Here is a 21,514-nt window from a genome sequence, read left to right as displayed (position 1 = left end):
CCTACGACTTTGGAGCTTCCCGACATATGTCTTTAGATTAGATTAGATTCGTTTATTGTCATTCAGACCTTTCGGTCTGAACGAAATTTTGTTTCCCTGCAGTCATACATATAATTTAAAAAATGACAAAAACACACAATCAACACAAATTTAACATCCACCACAGTGAGTTCACCAAACACCTCCTCACTGTGGTGGAAGGCAAAATCTTAAAGTCTCTGTTTCTTCCCTCTTTGTTCTCCCTCTGTGCCGAAGCGACGGTTCAAACTCCGCGGGTGGTCGCTGCCTCCGCCACAGCTCCGAGGCCGAGTCGGGTCTCCGCTGCCGCTACCTCCGCCACAGCTTCGGGGCCGAGTCGGGTCTCCGCTACCGCTGCTGCCGCTGCTGCAGCCGCTGCCGCCACCACAGCTCCAGGGCCGAGTCGGGTCTCCGCTGCCGCTGCCGCCGCCACAGCTTCGGGGCCGAGTCAAGTCTCCGCCGCCTCCGCCACAGCTTCGGGGCCGAGTCGGGTCTCCGCTGCCGCTGCTGCTGCCGCCGCCACAGCTCCAGGACCGAGTCGGGTCTCCGCTGCTGCTGCCGCCGCCACAGCTCCAGGGCCGAATCGGGTCTCCGCTGCTGCTGCCGCCGCCACAGCTCCAGGACCGAGTCGGGTCTCCGCCGCCTCCGCCACAGCTTCGGGGCCGAGTCGGGTCTCCGCTGCTGCTGCCGCTGCCGCCGCCACAGCTCCAGGACCGAGTCGGGTCTCCGCTGCTGATGCCGCCGCCACAGCTCCAGGGCCAAATCGGGTCTCCGCTGCTGCTGCCGCCGCCACAGCTCCAGGGCCGAGTCGGGTCTCCGCTGCTGCTGCCGCCGCTACAGCTTCGGGGCCGAGTCGGGTCTCCGCCGCTGCTGCCGCTGCTACAGCTCCGATGCCGCCAGCTCCGCCATTAGGCCTCTGCGCAGACGGAGACGGGGACGGGGAATACGACCGAAGAAAAAGTTGCATCCCCCGAAGGAAGAGACCAAAGCTCGTGGTCTCTACCCGTGACTGCGAGCTCCTCGATGGTGAAATGCGCAGGCCGCGGTTAGAGCCTCGATCCCAGGCAAGGGATCGCAGGCTCCGATGGTAAGTCCACGTCCCCGCTGTGGGGCTCAAAGTCAGTCTCGAGTAAGGCCTCCAGCTCTATGATGTTAGGCCGCAGAGCGACCGGAGATACGATCTAGAAAACAATCGCATCTCTGGCAAAGTAAGAGATTGAAAAAAAGTTTCCCCCTCCCCACCCCCCACATAAAACAAACCAGAGAACATTAACACATACTTTTTAAAACACACTAAAAATATCAATAAAGACAAAAAGATAGACAAACCGTTGGCGAGGCTGCCGTCGCTGACGGCGCCACCCGGCAGTAAGAGACTGAAGGGTACCTTCATGATACTGATCTGTTCAGAAGCAGCATTGCTGAAGTAATGATGATCGTCAAACTATGCGTGAAATAATAACACTTTGCCATCTTTACAATTTAATCGTGACATTCTCTTCCCTTGAGCCTTGGACTCTTTAAGAAATCTTAATCTGGATTTAATTGTTGCTCTTAGGGAAATATGTCTGTCCTATTTTCTTCGTCTCAGCCCCTCATAATTTTACACAGCTCAATTAAATCTCCCTTAAGCCTCCTCTGTTCTGTGGCCATTTAACAATCTTGGTTCAGTTGGAGGATTTGACAATAAAGTCCAGTTTAAGGTTTGTTAAACACTCAAAATCTCTTGAGGAAAGAGAATGTATCTGCAATGTCACCGCTGCTGAAGCTTTGGTCCTGTCCCCGGCAGGAAGGGTCGTGCCAATCCAGAGTTGGTAGGCCGCAGGGGGGGGGGGCGGGGGGGCGAAGATGCGACTGAGAATAGTCGCATCCTCGTCAGAAAATGACTGAGAAACGGTTTCCCCCTTACCCAACCCCCCTCCCCCACAGAAATACTAAAAAAAGTCCTCCAAAACGTAACTAAAAATAAAAAAAGATAGAAAAACAGACAGACTGTAGGTAGAGGCTGCCATCATGCGGCGCCCCCCTAGTGGCCATTAAATTTGCAGTGTTTTAACTTCCAAAAAGTTGCTGTATTTCTCAGTAGCATCTCATTTTACAGTTTATTCTTTTACTTTGATGCCCAGCCAGAATTGTACCTGTCAACCATTGCCCTTTGCTTCTTGCCTCTGACCCAATTTTGGATCCGGTATATAAGCCTCTCCCATGGATTAGGTTTTACTTTTTTTGACCAGCCTGCAAAATGGGAATTTTTCAAAAAATCTTACCAAACTCCATTTAGATTGTATCTTACATACGGCTCTCATTTGATATTGAACTTTTTGCGGATTCACAACCAAATCAGCAATAAGTGCCTCCCCCACCCACCAACCAAATCCATACCTTTCTAAATGTTGTTAGGTTTGATTTCAGTAATTCGTCCGGGATAGGGGTTCAATGTACTGTTCTTTGATTATTTAGTTTATCTACCCTTCCCGGTGTGAACTAAGTTTGTTATAAAAACCATGACTGAACGAGCCAGATCAAGAGTTGTTTAAGAAAGAACTGCAGATGCTGAAAAAATTGAAGGTAGACAAAAATACTCGAGAATCTCAGCGAGTGAGGCAGCATCTATGGAGAGAAGGAATAGGCGACGTTTCGGGTTGAGACCCTTCTTCAGACTGATGCAGTTTACAAAAAATGACTCTTGAAGCACCTCCCCTGTGTTTAAGGTTGCAGTTAGAAATATGACGGTCATAAATTAGAATAGTCCTGGACAAATTGGCTTTCCAGCCACTGGACTTGTCACCGATGTAACTGTTTCTTCCCTGTTATTCGCACTGCCAAGAATATGGCCCCATATCCTTGACTTGAGAATTAAGGGACTGAAGTTTAGGGGTAACATGAGGGGGAACTTCTTTACTCAGAGAGTGGTAGCTGTGTGGAATGAGCTTCCAGTGAAGGTGGTGGAGGCAGGTTTGTTTTTATCATTTAAAAATAAATTGGATAGTTATATGGATGGGAAAGGAATGGAGGGTTATGGTCTGAGCGCAGGTATATGGGACTAGGGGAGATTATGTGTTCGGCACGGACTAGAAGGGTCGAGATGGCCTGTTTCCGTGCTGTAATTGTTATATGGTTATATGGTTATATCCACCTTCATTCATAGAAGATAGACACAAAATGCTGGAGTAAAGGGCCTATCCCGCAGCTTTTTTCCCCCGGCGACTGCCTGTGCCATTGACTGACGTATCAGGGTCGGCAAAAGATTTAAAACATTTCAATAACCAGCGGCGACAAAAAAATGTTGCGACACTTGAGGAAACGCTACGCTTCAATACGTCATCATGCCGCGTCACACCGCGACATTCGGTGACGTGATACGTCAGTCAATGATGCCGGCAGTCGCCGAAAAAATCGGCAAATGGGACAAGCCCTTAACTCAACGTGATGGGCAGCATCTCTGGTCAGAAGGAATGGGTGATGTTTCAGGTTGAGACCCTTCAGAAGAAGGATCTCGACCCAAAACGTCACCCATTCCTCTCCAGAGATGCTTCCTTTCCCACTGATTTACTCCAGCATTTTGTGCCTGTCCGATGTAAACCTGCATCTGCAATTCCCTCTTCGACATGCTGTGTCCAGGCTTTATTTATATAGCCATGTCTTTATTGTTAAAGAGTGACTATCCAGGAATTTGCTGCTGAAGCATGCTGTATGTTCTGGCTGACTGGTTAGTCTCTCGTGAGTCAACAATCCCTGACTGAGCCATTTAAAAATAAGCTTTTTTTTTGTTGCTTTGTCCACACACACATAACAGTGACACACATATTAAAAGAAAAGACTAAACTGCGATTTGACCTCATTTAATTTTGGGCAAACTCTTCAGTTTTGAAAATATTTTTCATAATTCATCTGATTTTTTAATCTGAAAACTTTTCTCATTTATGTACAATATAAAAGAAAATGCAGCAGCATAGATGAGAATCAAACACCAAGCAAAAGTTTACAATATTACAGGTGTCATTTAGATTGAAAAGCAAACGTCAAACTTTTCCAATATTTAGATCTTACAATATGCATGAATGATTAATGGAGCAACAAGTTGATAATTTAACTTTGCAGGCTTTCTATTTAATATTTGTTTCTGATTAATGTAAACATGTTTTAAAGATGTTTTGGGATGTGCTTGGCAACCATAGTGGTGGGTGTTTTATCAATGTATTGGTCTACGCTAAAGGTTCGTGAAGCAAATTCTAGAAAACTTCACACTCCCAAGTAATTTACATATTTAAGGTCGACACAAAATGCTGGAGCAACTCAGCGGGTCAGGCAGCATCTCTGGAGAGAAGGAATGGGTGAAGTTTCGGGTCGAGACTTCATTTTTTTAAACATTTATGTAAAAGATTTACATATTTATGTAGCTTGCATTGGAAGGCAGCATTGTGCTTCTAAACTTTGTTTTATCTTTCTACCATTTATCTTTCTATCATGTTAGAGGACTGTAAGTCTTACAAGATTACATATTTTACCTGTCATAGTAGCTCAGAATTAAGCTCCTCCCAAATCTTTCAGACGCAACATTTGGTTGTCCTATTTGCCCTATAAAGTGAATGTAAAAAATGTGATTGCATTATTTTAGGAAATGTTATTTCCCCCATTTCAACATCACTCATTCAGTTGTTCGACCGTTCTTATTTTGCTGTTTTTGGGAGATTGCAGAATGCACAACTTGATAGCATAACTTCCTGCAACGTGTCTTAAACAGAGTAAAGCATCCAATACTCCGGCATCAGTTCATAAATCCTGATGCTCTGGCATCTGGCTCGCTCACTACTTCAGAATGTGAACCAAGGATCCAGTAGATAAGTAGGGTGTGGATGAGGTCTGGAACACCAGGGGTCCCTGTTATTCTCCCTCTTTACCCCACCCCCCACTGTCACCTTCCACCCACATCCCTCCCTTCGGTTTTACATTTCACTCCTCTTCCTTCCTTAACCGACACACTTTTATCTCCATTTGACATCTAGTCTTTGCCACTACCTCTATTCCTCAGCCCTCCTCATCTGAATCCACGTATCACTTGCTGGTCTCCCCACATCTACCCCTCTTTTTCAGCTTTCTCCCCTTACGCTTTCAGACTGAAGTCAGGTCCCAACCTGAAACCTTGTTCAATTCTCGTATAACACTGCCTCACCATTCAGGATGATAGTGGCCAGTGCTTCCACACCTAAAATGGTATTTCCTGAAATTTTCAAAAATGCTTCCTGCGTGCTATTTGTTGCTTTTTTTCCCATGGGCACACGTTAACAATACAAAGAAGTACAATGTATGTAACTACACCGTATCTGCCTGCTTCTGTTACTCACTTGTACAGTGTTATGCAAGGCAGCTTTTGTTGTCTTTGTTTTTTCAACCTGCTCTCATGTGTCTCAGTCTCTGATCTCTCTCCCTCCCTCCATCGCCCCCTCCCTCCCTCCCTCCCTCCCTCCCTCCCTCCCCTTTTCCTTCCCTCTCTCCCTCTCTCTCTCCCACTTTCCCTCCCTCCCTCCCTCTCTTCGTCCCTCCCTCTCCCTCCCACGCTCCCTCTCTCCCCCTCTCTCTCCCTCCCTCCCCCCTCTCTCTCCCTCCCTCCCTCCATCTCTCTCCCTCCCTCCCTCCCTCCCTTGCTCTATCTCTCTCCCTTCCTCTCTCCCCTTTCCCTCCCTCCCTCTCTTTGTCCCTCCCTCCCTGTCCTCCCACTCTCTCTCCCTCTCCTTCCCTCTCTTCTTCCCTCTCTTCTTCCCTCTCTCCCATTCTCTCTCTCCTTCTCTCTCCTTCCCTCTCTCCTTCCCTCTCTGTCCTTCCCTCTCTTCTTCCCTCTCTCCCCCATCTCTTATTCTCTCCCCCTCCCATTCCTGCTCCCCACCTCCCTCCCTCCCTCCCTCCCTCCCTCCCTCCCTCCCTCCCTCCCTCCCTCCCTCCCTCCCTCCCTCCCTCCCTCCCTCCCTCCCTCCCTCCCTCCCTCCCTCCCTCCCTCCCTCCCTCCCTCCCTCCCTCCCCTCTCCCCTCCCCCCTCTCCCCTCCCCCCCCTCTCCCCTCCTCCCTCTCTTTCCCTCTCCCCCTCTCTTATTCTCGCTCCTCATCCCCCTCCCCCTCTCCCCCCCTCCCTCCCTCCCTCCCTCCCCCTTGAGCCCACCCACTTCTGTAAAATCAAGGCCAGTCCCAATGTAACTGCACACCCACTGCCCACTGGTAACTTTTCACCACACGGCTTATCCAGAATTCTACCACTGCCTGAAAAATAATCAAAGGCTCAACTCCACTGAGAATGAGAATTCCAAAGATTCATTGGTATAGGGTAATTTTTTCGAACAGTCTGTGACCCATAGCGCTGTGGCCATAGCGCTATGTTTAAAGCCCATAGCGCTGCAGCCGGTAGCGCTATATTTAGAACCCATAGCGCTGCAGCCGACAGCTCTTTGTTTAAATTCCCACGCGTTAAACTGACAGCACTGTTTAAACCTTTGAGCGCCAAACCGGCAGTGCAGTGCTGATCCTTCGCGGGCCGGATGCGGAAATTTCCCAAAATTATTCAATTTCCCTAAAATTACCCAAAGACAACCAGAATTTCCAGTAATTTCCTTCAAAGTGGAAACACTGATTGTGGCGGATCTTCAGCCTCTGCACGATTCTCCTGTGCTAACCCCATATCCCTTGGTCCCTTCATAACCAAAGTTCTATTGTTCTTTCTTGAGTCCCCATTCACCTCTTAGGTAGAGAATACCAAAGATGTACTGTGTTCTGAGTGAAGACATTTCTTATCTCAGTTTTGGATGTTTGATTATTACCATTGCTGTATGTACGTCATCCATTGTAAGAATTTAGTATGTTTCAATGAGATCTCTTCATTTTTCTAAATGTTTGAGGCTTTCAGGCATATGAATGAAGGGGATGAAGAGGGATGGATCACATATAGACAGAAGGAATTAATTTAATATTACATCATACTCGGCACAGCCATTGTCGGTCAAAGGTTCCTATGCTCTAAATTCCCGAGATTGCGAGTCTATGCTTAATCTCTTCTCCATTCCTTGCATCTGTGTAGTGAACTTTTTTACTTGCTTATGTATCCTTCCTTTGGAAAGTAGAGCAGTAATGGGCACACTATTCCAGATGCAATCTCACCAACCTCTCAAATGTGCAGCAACATCTTTACTCTTGGATTCAAAACCACTTTGAATCACCAACACCATTTGCATCCATAATTGGTGTGATATTTGTGAATTTTGAACAGGGGCTCAAACCCAACACTTTTCAATCTTTCATTTAAAAAAATACACTTATTTCGACACAAGTGATTGACCATTCTTTTTTTCCACGTTATATTCCATTTGTCATATCCAGTCTATTCACAGAGCCTGTTAACATCTTCCTAAAGCCTCTCTATATCCTTCTCGTAGCTCACACTACAACATGACTTTATATCATCAGCAAACCTGGGTTTACTTCACAGTATCAAAAGTATTCACAGTATCAAATGCTCCAGAACATCTGAATTTGCATGGAAACGTGTGCCAAAAATGAAGATTTCAAACCAGATCTCACATTTTTATTCCTGTATGACATTTGTTAAAAATTTGCGGTCTTGGTTTCTTTATATTGGTTGTTCAAGTAGTGGTGGTAAATGCTACAAATTATGCTTTGTACTTTGTGATTACAGAAAGACCCGGACTATCTTAAACTCTGGCTGGAGAGCTTTGTTGGAACGTATGAAAAGTTTCTTGATGCAGATTTTGAAAGACCTCCCACAAGGTATGTTGTACCAAGGTTATAATTTTTTTCAAAACAATTTTGCTACTGAAATTGAAAAAACAGCTCTTGAGCAGGAATCTTGCAAAACTCCATATACTGGCAACGGAGAAGGGCCAGGACAGAACTACATATGCTGTTAGCTTGGCTTGAATGAGTAAGGTCTAGAATTAGTCATTATATTTTGAAGCGTGAAACTATTGTGCGTTGTGGCAAACAATAGGACTGTATTTTTTTTTAAAAGGAGACTCGTGCTGGAGTAACTCAATGGATCAAGCAGCATTTCTGGAGAACATGGGTAGGTGACGTTTGGTGTTGAGACCTTTCAGACTGATTGTGGTGGGGTGAAGGAAGCTGGTCGAGAGGAGGGGCAGGGCAAAGCCTGGCAGGTAACAGGTGGATGCAGATGAAGGGGGTTTTGATAGGCAGAAGTTTGGGCAAAGACCAGAGATGAAAAAACAGAAGATGCAAGACAAAAGAATTGAAGAGTTGTGAATTGGGAAGCTACAGGAAGGAATGTAGGTGGAAGGTGAAAGATGGGTTCGGGATGGGGGTGGGGGTTGTTTTGATAGTTACCTAAAATTTGTACCGTTGGGTTGTAAGCTACCAACCTGATTGAGATGTTTTTCCTCCGATTTGTGAGTGGCCTCACTCTGGTAATGGAGGAGGCCTAGAACAGAAATGTCAGTATGGGAATGGAAATAATTAAATTGATTAGCAGCCGGGAGATCCAGTGCACCTTGCTGGATCGAACAGAAACTCTTGGCGAAAGGGTCACTGCCCTTTGGTCTCACCGATGAAAGTTTGGTCTCGCCGATGTACAGGAGGCCACATTGGGAACACCGGATGTAGTGGGTGACTCAACAATTGTTTACCAAGGCCTATTGGATCTCCTGGTTGTTAATCTTTGCAACTCCTCTTTCCTTTCCCATACTGACTTTTCTGTCCTGGCCCTTCTCCATTGCCATAATAAGGCTATGGGCAAACTGGAGGAACAGCACCTCACATTCCACGAGGGAGGCTTAGAAACCAACGGTACGAACAATGAATTCTCCAATTTTAGGTAACCATCAAATGACCCCCCGATCTTCTCCCCCATTCATGCTCTTCTTCGATGCTTCCTGTCCGCTGAGTTACTCCAGCACTTGTCAATAGACAAAGGTGCCGGAGTAGGCCATTCGTTTCTTCGAGCCAGCACCACCATTCAATGTGGTCTTGGTTGATCATCCCCAATCAGTACCCCGTTCCTGCCTTCTCCCCATATTCCCTGACTCCGCTGTCTTTAAGAGCCCTATCTAGCTCTCTCTTGGAAGTATCCAGAGAACCGGCCTCCACCGCCCTCTGAGGCAGAGAATTCCACAGACTCACAACTCTCTGTGTGAAAAAGTGTTTCCTCATCTCCGTTCTAAATGGCTTACCCCTTATTCTTAAACTGTGGCCCCTGGTTATGGACTCCCCCAACATTGGGAACATGTTTCCTGCCTCTAGCGTGTCCAAACCCTTAATAATCATATGTTCCAATAAGATCCCCTCTCATCAACTAACCTCTGTACCTCATCTTTTCTCCCCGTATTGTCTTTTTAGTTATCTTCTGTTGCTCTTTAAATGTTACCCAATCCTCTTGCTTCCCGCTCATCTTTGCTACGTTGTACTTCTTCTCTTTTATTTTTATACTGTCCCTGAATTCCTTTGTCAGCCACGGTCACCCCTTACTCCCCTTGGAATCTTTCTTCCTCTTTGGAATTAACTGATCCAGCACCTTCTGTATTATTCCCATAAATACCTGCCATTGTTGTTCCACTGTCATCCCTGCTAGGGTATCTTTCCAGTCAACTTTGGCTAGCTCCTCCCTCATGGCTCCATAGTCCCCTTTGTTCAACTGTTATAATGACACTTCCGATTTTCCCTTCTCCCTCTCAAATTGTAGATGAAAACTTACCATATTATGGTCACTACCTCCTAATGGCTCCTTAACCTCAAGTTCCCTTATCAAATCCGGTTCATTACACAACACTAAGTCTAGAGTTGCCTTCTCCCTGGTTGGCTCCAGTACAAACTGCTCTGAGAATCCATCACAGAGGCACTCCACAAACTCCCTTTCTTGGGGTCCAGTACCAACCTGATTTTCCCAGTCTACCTGCATGTTGAAATCTCCCATAACAACCGTAGCATTACCTTTACGACATGCCAATTTTAACTCTTGATTCTACTTGCACCTTTTTCTCATAAATCAATATCTGCAGTTTCTTGCTTTTCCTTAAGATAGCCGTCAGATTTCCTTTCCAACATTATGATTTTAAGTTCTCTGAGGTGAGAACAAGTGTGAAATGGAGCATCAGATTGTCAATGTGCTTGTTCAATTCAAAAATCTTTCTGCAGCCACATGACAGGTACATATACTCTGACAAACACATAAAAACACTATAAATAATACATGAATTACACAAAATTCCAAAAGAAAAAAGACTGCAAAAGGACAAGACATTAGTGCAAAAATATAGTTAGAGAAAAGTACGTCCACAGTACTGCGAGGTGGGCCATAGTTAAGGCAGGATTAGGGTTGTGTAGCCTTGTTGAAGAACTTGATATTTGTAAGAAGTAGTAGTTTTGGGGGATCAGGCTTCTGTACCTTTTGCCTGATGATCATAGTGAGAGGCGGGCATGGCCCAGATGGTGGGGATCCTTGATAATAGATGATGACTTCTTGGGACAGTGCCTTATGTAGATGCTTTCGCTGGAGGGATGGCTGTGCTCATGATGGATCATAGCAGTGAGCTATGGGAATGGAGGGCTACTGTGGCTTGATCTGACAAAGGTCATTTGTGGAGATATTCCATTAACTCTCATTGGCTTGTGTTGAGTAAAATATTATCTTAAGGTCAGATTTGTAGTAACATATTAAATTATGTCAGAAATATGTAAAATTAACAACATGCTTCGTCCTTCATGCCTGGAGCTTTGTGACTAAACATTTACAAATTGCTGCCCTTTCCCAAGCAACAGGCTCTCAGGACAGGAAAATAAAATGTATAAATCTAAATCGATGAGAAATATTCTGAGTATTCTTTTGATTGTCCACTTTTTCCCTGTGCCATATCCAAGTCTAGGATTGTGTGATCCAGCTGGGCATCCACCTTCTGTCCAGTATGATCATAGTGTCATTCTGTTTGCTCCATGCAAAGATTCTGCACTTATACCAGCCAGCGGCAAATTTTGAGGCCTGGTACTCTGGTGGGGAGAAACAATATTTTGGAAAATGTAACTGTAAACGCAAACTGATAAAACATTTATATCTGACTGTTGAGTTTGGCAGTCAGCTCAATGGTACTTGATGTTCTGTTGATGAGTAGTTCATGACTCCCTGTGTGAGGGTATAATGGCATGTGACCTCTTATGTGATGAACAGACTGCATTTTGCCAGATACATGGTAGAGTGATTCCTTTGTTTGTGAAGGAGATAGTCACAGGAATTAAGCGTTGTGTTTTTTTCCAGTCTATAAAGTCTTCTGTACATGTTGAAGCCAGGTAATTCTTGTGATGTTTTCAGTTCAACCTTTGTTTGGGACTTTTGTCAGCCCACTTTCATACCACCAATCATTTGTCTTCATTTGGACCTGCAGGGGGTTCTGCATGATTCGAGAATGTGTTGTGGACCACAACCATTTTAGTGAGCATGTTTAATACAGCAGGATATTGGCCTTGCATTTGTTGCACAGTGGTTTATCCATTAGTGCTGTTGCCTCTGTTCCAGGAACCTGAGTTTTCATCAGGTGTTAGCCGCATGTAGAGGCCTGATCATCCTGCAACCACTTGGGTTTTCTCCAGATCTAGTTTATTCCCTCACCCCAAAGGTCGGCTGGTAGATTAATTAACTGTAACTTAACCTTCAGTATAGATTAATTGCAAAAATAATCAAAGGGCAGGCAGTGAGCAAAGATTACACGCAGAAGTACAGGGTAACAGAAGAAAATAGTATGTATGGGATTGCTCCCCTGGGAGCTGGCATGGGCCCAATAGGGCAAGGTCTGTGACTTTATGATAAGGATAAGATAATTGAAGCCATTATATTTTGCTGAATATTGTATGTGAGCCCTGCCACATAGAAATAGAAGCAGGAAATTGGCTTTTTGGCTCTGTGCCTTGCCCCAGTGTTCAATAAGATCATGGTTGATCTTGTCCTAAACTAACCTCCTGTTGCCTCACTCCTTTAATATCCAACCATTTGTGTTGCATTCCCTCATCATAAGTCTATAATTTCTTGGTTACAGAGAGACCAAATTTGTACACAGTATCCTCTGTGTGCCTTTACTGGGTCATTTATAATTACAGTCTTTTACATAAATCCACTTGCGATAAAGAATTACATGTCATTTGCTTTCTTAATTGTTGTCTGTATCTAAAGTTACTTTTCAATGATTTGTGTGTAAGATGATCTGGGTCCATCTGAAACCAATCTTTCAAACTCATGTTATTTAAGAAAAATGGATTCTGTCACTGCTTCTCTAGAGCTCTTTTGTTATTTTTCCCCAATGAGTATTTTTCATTGCAATGTATTGATGAAGTTCTCTTCTGAGGTTATGCAGCAACATCCTTGTGATTTTCTGCTTTGTTGGGTGGTTGCAGTCAACCTAAGTATAAAACGTTAACATTGTATCTATACAACGCCTTAACGTTGTATCTGTGCATCTTGTTTTGTTTTTTAAACACTCATGATCAACATTTCCTTCTATTTTTCCCTGGTGCAATTATCTAGTTTTCCCTCAACCTCAACAACTTGCATTGAGTCCCATGTTCTTGCCACAGCTTGATTTGGTAACGGTTCTGCCCAAGATCGCAAGAAATTGCAGTGTGTTGTAGATGTAGCCTAGTCCATCATACAAACCAGACTTCCCTCCATTGATTCCATCTACACTTCACGCTGCCTCAGAAAAGCAGCCAACATAATCAAATGTTCCACCCCGATCATCCTCCTCCCTGCTCCTGTCCAGCAGAAGGAATAGAAGCTTAACCATGTGCACAACCAGACTCAGGATCAGCTTGTTCCCCTCTTATCATGATTTTAAACAGTCCTACCATAAGCTCGGATACGGTCTGATGCACCTCTACCCCATTGCAGACATTGAACTTTTTCTATGGAACTGATGCACTATAATGCTGAGAACGGGCCACGGGTAGTACGGTGGCGTAGCAGTAGAGCTACTGCCTTACAGCGCCAGAGACCTGGGTTCGATCATGATTACAGGTGCTGGCTGTACGGAGTTTGTTCAATCTCCCCAAGACATGCATGGGTTTTCTCCATCTTCGGTTTCCACTCACACTCCAAAGATGTACAGGTTTAATTGGCTTCGTATGATTGTAAAATTGTCCCTAGTGTTAATGTGAGGGATCGCTGGTCGGCGTGGACTCGGTGGGCCGAAGACCCTGTTTCTGTGCTGTATCTCGAAATATCAGCATGGGTTTGTTAAGGGGCAATTCTTTGAGGAACTATCAAGCAGGTTAGTCAAAAGAGAGTGGGTAGATATTGTTTACTTGGAATTTCAGAAGATCATTGACAAAGTGCTGCATGTGAAACATATCACCCACAAACCGGGCCCCAGTGAAACTGCTAAAAAGGATAGGAGCCCGTGGTATTAGAGGCAAGGTAATTCCATGGATGGAAGAATAACTGACTGGCAGAAGGCAAAGAGTGGGATTAAAGGGGGCCTTTTATGGTTGGCTGCCGGTGGCTAGTGTTTTCCGCAGGGGTCAGTGTTGGGTGTGCTACTTTTCATGTTTTATGTTAATAATATGGATGATGGAATTGATGGCTTTGGGGCCCGGTTTGTGGGTGATATGTTGATAGGTAGAGGGACAGGTGGTTGAGAAGCATGGAGTTTGCAGAAGGACTTTGATAGGTTGGGCGAATCGACAAAAGTTGCAAATGGAATGTAGCGTTCGGTCATGCACTTTGCTGGATGGAATAAAAGCGTAGACTACTTTCTAAATGGGAATAGGGTTCAGAAATCGAAGGTGAAAAGGGACTTCATTGTGTGGGTGCAGGATTCCCAAAAGATTAATTTGCAGATTGAGTTGGTGGTAACGAAGGTAAACGCAATGCTAGCATTCATTTCAAGAGAACTAGAATATGAAAGCAAGTTTGTAATGCTGAAGCTTTATAAGGAGCTGGTCAGGCCACAATTAAAATACTGTGAGCAGATTTGGGCCTTTTATCTGAGGACGGATGCACTAATATTGGAGAGGGTCCGGAGGAGTTTTACAAAAATGATCCCGGGGATGATTGGGTTAACATATGAGCAGTGTTTAATGATTCTCGGCCTGTACTTGCTGGAGTTTGGAAGGATCCCATTGAACCAGACTGAATACATAAGGCCTAGATAAGAATAGAAGTGGAGAGGATGTTTCCAGTCTAAGACCAGTGGGCACAACCTCGGAAAATAAAAGAACGTACCTTTAGAATGAAGATGAAGAATTTCTTTCGTCAGACATTTTGGCAATAAAGGGGGCTTTTTTTGCCAGTGATTAGCGGAGTTCCGCAGGGCTCGATGCTGGGGCCACTGCCCTTCACATTGTATGCTAATGATTTGGAAAATGGGATTGAAGGCTTTGTGGCCAAGTTTGCGGATGATATGAAAATGGGTGGAGGGGCAGGTAGTGTAGAGAAAGCAGAGACTCCACAAAAGGACTTGGACAGGTTGGGAGAGTGGGCAGTGGAGTGGCAGATGGAATATAGTGCAGCAAAGTGTGGAGTCATGCATTTTGGTGGTAGGAATAAAGGTGTAGACTATTTTCTAAATGGGGAGAGAATCCTGAAATCAGGGGCGCAAAGGGACTTGGGAGTGCTGGTGCAGGATTCCCAAAAAGTTAATTTGCAAGTCGAATTGGTAGTAAAAAAGGCAAACGCAATGCTAGCATTTATTTCAAGAGGGCTTGTATACAGAAACAGATGTAATGCGGAGGCTCTATAAGGCGCTGGTCAGGCCGCATTTAGTGTATTGTGAGCAATTTTGGGCACCATATCTAAGGAAGGATGTGGTGGCTCTGGAGAGGGTCCAGAGAAGGTTTACAAGAATGATCCCTGAAATGAATAGGTTAACATATGATGAGCGCTTGACGGCACTGGGCCTGTACTCACTGGAGTTCAGAAGAATGAGGGGGGGGACCTCATTGAAACATACAGAATAGTTAAAGGTTTGGATAGTGGATGTGGAGAGGGTGTTTCCACTAGTGGAAGCATCTAGGACTAAAGGTCATAGCCTCAGAATTAAAGGACGTTCTTTTAGGAAGGAGATGAGGAGGTATTTCGTTAGTCAGAGGGTGATGAAACTGTGGAATTCTTTGCCATACAATGCTGTGGAGACCAAGTCAGTGGTTATTTTTAAGGCAGAGATTGATAGATTCAATATTAGTATGGGTGTCAGTTATGGGGAGAAAGCAGGAGAATGGGTTTAGGAGGAATCGGCCATGATTGAATGGCGGAGCAGACTTGATGGGCCAAATGGCCTACTTCTGCTCCTATCACATGATCTTATGAGTATAAATGGCGGCACAGTGAAGTCGGGCAGTATTGCTGCAGATAGTGTGGCCCTCCCTGATGAAATAATTGCATTCTATGCTCGCTTTGAGCAAAACACCAACAGGGTGATGACATCTGTACTGTGAAACTGGAGTGTGCCTTTTCCCAGGTTCACTCTTTCAGAGGTTGGATTTGCCTTTCGGAGGGTGAACCCGCAGAAAGCAACTGGCCTGGATGGAGTCTCTGGCCGGGTCCTTAGGAACTGCATGGACCGACTAGCGGGAGTGTTCACGGACATCTTTAATCTCTCCCTATTCCATTCTGATGTACCCACCTGTGTCAAGAATATCACTTTCATCCTGGTGCCAAAGAAAGGCAAGATCTTATGCCTTAAAGACTACCACCCAGTGGCCTTGACATCCACTGTCATGAAGTGCTTTGAGAGGTTGGTTACTGCACACATTAAATCCAGCCTACCAAGCAGCTTTGATCCAATACAGTTCGCCGACCATCACAAGTCCGCGGTTGATACCATCTCCCTGGCCCTACTCGTTCCTGGAACACCTGGATAAGAAGTATGTCAGACTCCTATTCATAGACTACAGCTCTGCTTTCAATGCCATTATCCCAATCAAGCTCATCTCCAAACACGTAGAACTTGGAGTTAGCACTCCCCTCTGCATCTGGATCCTCAACTTCTTGATCGACAGATCACAATCAGTGAGGATAGGGGATAGGGGGTTCTCTGCAAGAATGTATTCTCAGACCCCTACTATACTCCTTATTCACATTGGCGTGCAGCCAAATACCAATCCAACTTAATTTACAAGTTTGCAGATGACATTGTAGTAGGCAAGATATCAAATAGTGACAAGGCAAAGTACAGGAAGGAGATTGAGAATCACGTAATCCGGTGCCATGACAACACCCTCTCCTTTAATGTCAGCATGACACAGGAGTTTGTGATTGACTTCAGAAGCAAAGCAGTACACACACCCTGGTATTCACTGATACTGGTAGCGATTGACAAAAACTTCAAATACTTAGGAATAAATATCACTAGCTGTTTGTCCTGGACCACCCACATTGAAGTAATGGCCAAGGAAAGTCATTGCATATTTTTAAAGTGGGGCTTTATAGGTTCTTGATTAGTAAGGGCATCAAGATTATGGGGGAGAAGGGAGGAGAACGGAAAAGTAGATCAGCCATGTTCAAATGGTGGATCAGACTAGATGGGCCCTATGGCCTAATTCAACTCCTATGTCTTACGGTCTTATCATCTAATGCTTAATTAGCTGTTACCAATGCTGCCTGTGTTAATCCATAGGGTAACATAAATGCATCTTAACTGTCATTTGGTACAGAAAGAATATGATAGTGTGTATAATCTTTGTAATAAAAAGGAACTACAGATGCTAGTTTATTCCAAAGATAGACACAAAATGCTGGAATAACTCCATTGGTCAGGTAGCACCTCTGGATAAAATGGATAGGTGATGTTTCGGGTCACGACCCTTCTTTCGACTTTAGAAGGTTCCCGACCCAAAACGTCACCTCCCCATTTTCTCCAAAGATGCTGCCTGACCTGCTGAGTAACTCCAGCATTTTGTGTCTATCGTATGTATCATATTTGGTTTGAGGAAATTTCTCGTATTTCTCCAGACGTGTTGCGTTAAAATGGTTGCTTGCCAATATTTTCAGTATATTGCTAATTTGAAAATCAAATCTGTATCTGCAGTACCTTGTGTCTATATTTGAAAATCCCAGTGATTTGACAGTTCAGTTTAGTATCAGTTCAGTTTCAGTTTAGTTTATTGTCACGTGTTCTGAGGCACAGTGAAAAGCTTTTGTTGCGTGCTAACCAGTCAGCAGAAAGACAATACAGGTGCACAACCTTTTATCCGGAGTTCTGGAAACCGAAAAGCTCCGAAAACCGGACATTTTTTCCAGGATGTCGTCTGCACACCAAAGCTCGCGTTTGGCGCCAAACTTGACCCGAAACGACCCACGGTCAACCCAGGTCTGTACTACTGTTGCGGCTGCCTCCTCCCCGGAGACCGGGGAGACACTTAAACATCTGTAAATCATAGCTTAAATGTTAGTCAGTTAGTTTGGAGGGCTTTTATGTGAAGGGGGGGGGGGGGGTGAAGGGGGAAACTTTAATTCTTAGTCCCCTACCTGGTCGGAGAGGTGGGGAGCGGGCAATGCCTTACCGGGTCGCCGTGCAGTAAGCTCCGGAGCGCTGTGGCCGCCGACTCCCAACATCGCGGAGCTGGGGCTGCGGGCGTCTGGCCGCGGGCGGCGCCGGTTGTAGCTCCGACCCCGGCAACTCTACCCCTGGCTGCGCGGCGCTCCAAATCCAGCGCGGCCCGCGGCCCACAGCCGGACGCCCGCAGCCCCAGCTCCGCGATGTTGTGTGTCGGCGGCCACAGCGCTCCGGAGTTTACCGCACTGCGACCCGGTAAGGCATTGCCCGCTCCCCGCTGGTATCCCAGCGCTGCGACACCGCCGACTCCCAACATCGCGGAGCTGGGGCTGCGGGCGTCCGGCCGCGGGCGGCGCTGGATTTGGAGCGTCGCGCAGCAAGGGGTAGAGTTGCCGGGGTCGGAGCTCCAACCGGCGCCGCCCGCGGCCGGACGCCCGCAGCCCCCAGCTCCGCGATGTTTGGAGTCGGCGACCACAGCGCTCCGGAGCTTACTGCTCGGCGACCCGGTAAGGCATTGCCCGCTCCCCGCCTCTCCGACCAGGTAGGAGACTAAGCATTAAAGTTTCCCCCTTCATCCCCCCCCCACCACATAAAATCCCTCCAAACTAACTGACTAACATTTAAGCAATGATTTACAATGATTCTCCGGGGAGGAGGCAGCCGCTCCAGACATTTCAAGCCGCCCGCGCTACCTACCTAATCTACGCTAAAAATCTTCCATTCGGAAATCCGAAAAATTCCGAAATCCGAGAAGTGTCTGGTCCCAAGGCTTTCGGATAAAAGGTTGTGCACCTGTACATGATTGCAATTGTCCTGTTCTTGTGCTGTATTGTTCTATATTCCATTTTCTGTGATCTTGTACGCCTCAATCAGGTCATCTCTCAGCTTCCTATGTTTTAAAGAAAAAAGTCTCAGCTTATCTATTATTTCCCTTTATCTCAAGCCTGCAGGCCCAGGTGAATCTTTTGTGCATCCTTTCCAACTTAATGACATCCTTTCAAAAGCTGGGCACCCAGAACTAGCTTTCCAAATGGAGTCTCACCATCAACTTATACAGTTGCATCAGTAATTTGGCAAATCTGTTAGTCGGACACCGTCAATGTCCATAGCAAGCCAAGTTATTGCAGATTGCTATATATAGCACTTCCTTTAACTTCCAAATTGCCTCATAGTTTTATCCAACACATTGAGCCACATAAGCAAGTACTATGCCAGTTGGTTGAAAGTTTGGCCACAGAGGTGGATTTTAAGGGCTGTTTAAAATGTGAAATGAGAATGTAGCGGCAGTGGGGGTTTTGGAAAATAATTCTGGATTATAGGACTGAAAAGGTAGAACCTTTGGGAGTTGTATGGCTACAAAATTTGGCAATTCTCAATAATGTATACTTATTGTCTCTTAGAGACTCGCGTCTCTAAGAAAGGTGATGAATAGAGGGTCCAGCTAGAAATACAAAGGTATGATTAGATTAGATTAGATTAGATATCCTTTATTGTCATTCAGACCTTTCGGTCTGAACGAAATGCTGTTGCCTGCAGCCATACATGTAATAATAACAACACAATAAACAATAAACACAAATTAACATCCACCACAGTGAGTTCACCGAACACCTCCTCACTGTGATGGAGGCAAAAGTCTTAGAGTTACTGTCTCTTCCCTCCTCTTCTCCCTCTGCGCCGTAGCGATACCCCACCGGGCGATGGTATCAGTTCCGCGGTTCAAGCTCCGCGGCCCGGGGGTGGTCGAAGCTGCCGCACTCCAGTCCAGCGGACGCAGCTGTTGCAACGGGAGCTCCAGGTCGCCGCCACCTCAGCCGCCGGAGCACCGTCTCCGCCCCGCACCGGGCCGCCCACACGGCAGCATCTCAGCCCCGCACCGGGCTGCCCCCACGGGAGCACCTTCCAGCCGGGAGCCGGTCCGCCCTCACCGGAGCGCCTTCCAGCCGGTAGCCAGGCCACCCACACGGCAGCGTCTCAGCCCCGCACCGGGCTGCCCCCACGGGAGCGCCTTCCAGCCGGGACCCAGGCGCTCACACGGGAGCGCCTTCCAGCCGGTAGCCGTGCCGCCCGCACGGGAGTGTCTCAGCCCCGCGCCGTCCGCCCTCACTGGAGCGCCGAGTTGTGCCGCTGCCCGGACGTCGCCACAGCTTGAAGACGGCCAGCCTTGCGTTGGTGAGTCCTGGCTGGCTCTACCTCCGGACCCTCGAGGTCGGTCGCAGGTTGGAGGCCGCCAGCTCCGCCATTAGGCCTCAGCGCAGGCGGGGGAAGAGAAGGGGGATACGACAAAAAAGTCGCATTCCCCCGAAAGGAGAGACAGAAAGCCCTGTTTCACCCCCCCCACACACACACATAACACCACCTAATAACCAAAAAATTTACTAAACTAGACAAAAAAAACAACACAAAAAAGTAAAAACAGAGCTACAACTGAAATTTGATCTAAGGAAAGGCGTAAATGGCAGTTCCGCATTCCGGGTTTCAGGCACGAAGAGCCCGCGAGTTGAACTGACATACAGATAGAGGGCAACCGCACTACCAAATAATACTATAATAGAATCAGGAAGATAAAGAGCAAAAATGTAGGTAAGTGGAGATAAAATATAAAGAACGCGGGAGAATTCAGACACGCTAACACTAACCAGGACAGAAAAGGGTTAACAGATATAGAGACTGCAGAATCCCTATATGCATTTTTTGAAGACAATGAAGACACATTTTGAATTAATATGTATTGAGCCCTGCAGGCGAAGGAATGCTTTTTGTGCAAATTCAAACAATGAAGGAATTTGCTGGTGGAATTTTCTAGGAGCAATTATAATTCAGTCAGATTGAGCATAAATACAGTTTAAAGGATTACAACAAGTAAGACTCATAGCGGTCTGAAATATTGGCTGCTGATAATATAATGTTGACTGCCATCTTAAAAGCGCAACTGAGAACAACAATTGGGCCATTCTTTGGAAAGTGAACCAAAATATCACATACGTTACCAAATGGCATCACATAAAGTAATACGTTAAAAAAATTATTGTAAGAGATTAATCTTATTCATTGCTATTTTCCTACCTACAGAACTATAATGCATGTCTGCAAAGGTATGAACATTCTAGCTTTTTAAAATTCACAAGTTTGTAAGATAAAACTGAGTTATGGAAAAAATGCTTCCGTGTGATGTCACACATGTGACCAGTCATATTTAACCTCTGACCCAAAACAAACATTGTCAGCATAACATAAATATTTCACTTCATAAACCGAAAAAATATGAATCATATATGCAGTACAAAACAATATACCTGTAATGCTTTCAGAATTAGAAGAGATGTATTCCACAATCTTTCCTATTTTTGGTTACACACGTGACTAGCAATGGGCCAATTGATGATGACAACTAACTTGGAAAGCAGTATTATCAATGAGTGCCACAGATCTGGAACTTACTAACGCAAGCACGAGGGAAAAAGGAATAGTTAGATGAGGAGGCATATGTACAGTGCCCTCCATAATGTTTGGGACAAAGACCCATCATTTATTTATTTGCCTCTGTACTCCACAATTTGAGATTTGTAATAGAAAAAAACACACGTGGTTAAAGTGCACATTGTCAGATTTTATTTAAGGGTATTTTTATACATTTTGGTTTCACCATGTAGAAATTACAGCTGTGTTTATACATAGTCCCCCCATTTCAGGGCACCATAATGTTTGGGACACATGGCTTCACAGGTGTTTGTAATTGCTCAGGTGTATTTAAATGCCTTCTTAATGCAGGTATAAGAGAGCTCACAGCACTTAGTCTTTTCTCCAGTCTTTCCATCACCTTTGGAAACTTTTATTGCTGTTTATCAACATGAGGACCAAAGTTGTGCCAATGAAAGTCAAATAAGCCATTATGAGACTGAAACACAAGAATAAAACTGTTAGAGATCAGCCAAACCTTAGGTTTACCAAAATCAACTGTTTGGAACATCATTAAGAAGAAAGAGAGCGCTGGTGAACTTACTAATCGC

The 21,514-nt window shown here is 45.5% G+C and overlaps 1 protein-coding gene across 6 annotated transcripts in view; it reads left to right on the top strand.

The window, feature by feature from the left end:
- The window catches only part of nbeal1 (neurobeachin like 1), a 248,860-nt gene that overhangs the window by 38,972 nt on the left and 188,374 nt on the right, over positions 1 to 21,514 (top strand). For all 6 annotated transcript variants that reach the window (XM_033024391.1, XM_033024389.1, XM_033024388.1 and 3 more), the window contains exon 2: positions 7,697 to 7,788. In XM_033024391.1, the coding sequence (XP_032880282.1) occupies positions 7,697 to 7,788 (92 nt within the window). The remainder of the gene's footprint in view (positions 1 to 7,696; positions 7,789 to 21,514) is intronic.

This window comes from Amblyraja radiata, chromosome 7 (assembly GCF_010909765.2).
Source record: "Amblyraja radiata isolate CabotCenter1 chromosome 7, sAmbRad1.1.pri, whole genome shotgun sequence".
Taxonomy (NCBI): Eukaryota; Metazoa; Chordata; class Chondrichthyes; order Rajiformes; family Rajidae; genus Amblyraja; species Amblyraja radiata.
Note: the sequence above shows the minus strand (reverse complement) of the source record. Positions and strands in the feature narration are given on the sequence as shown.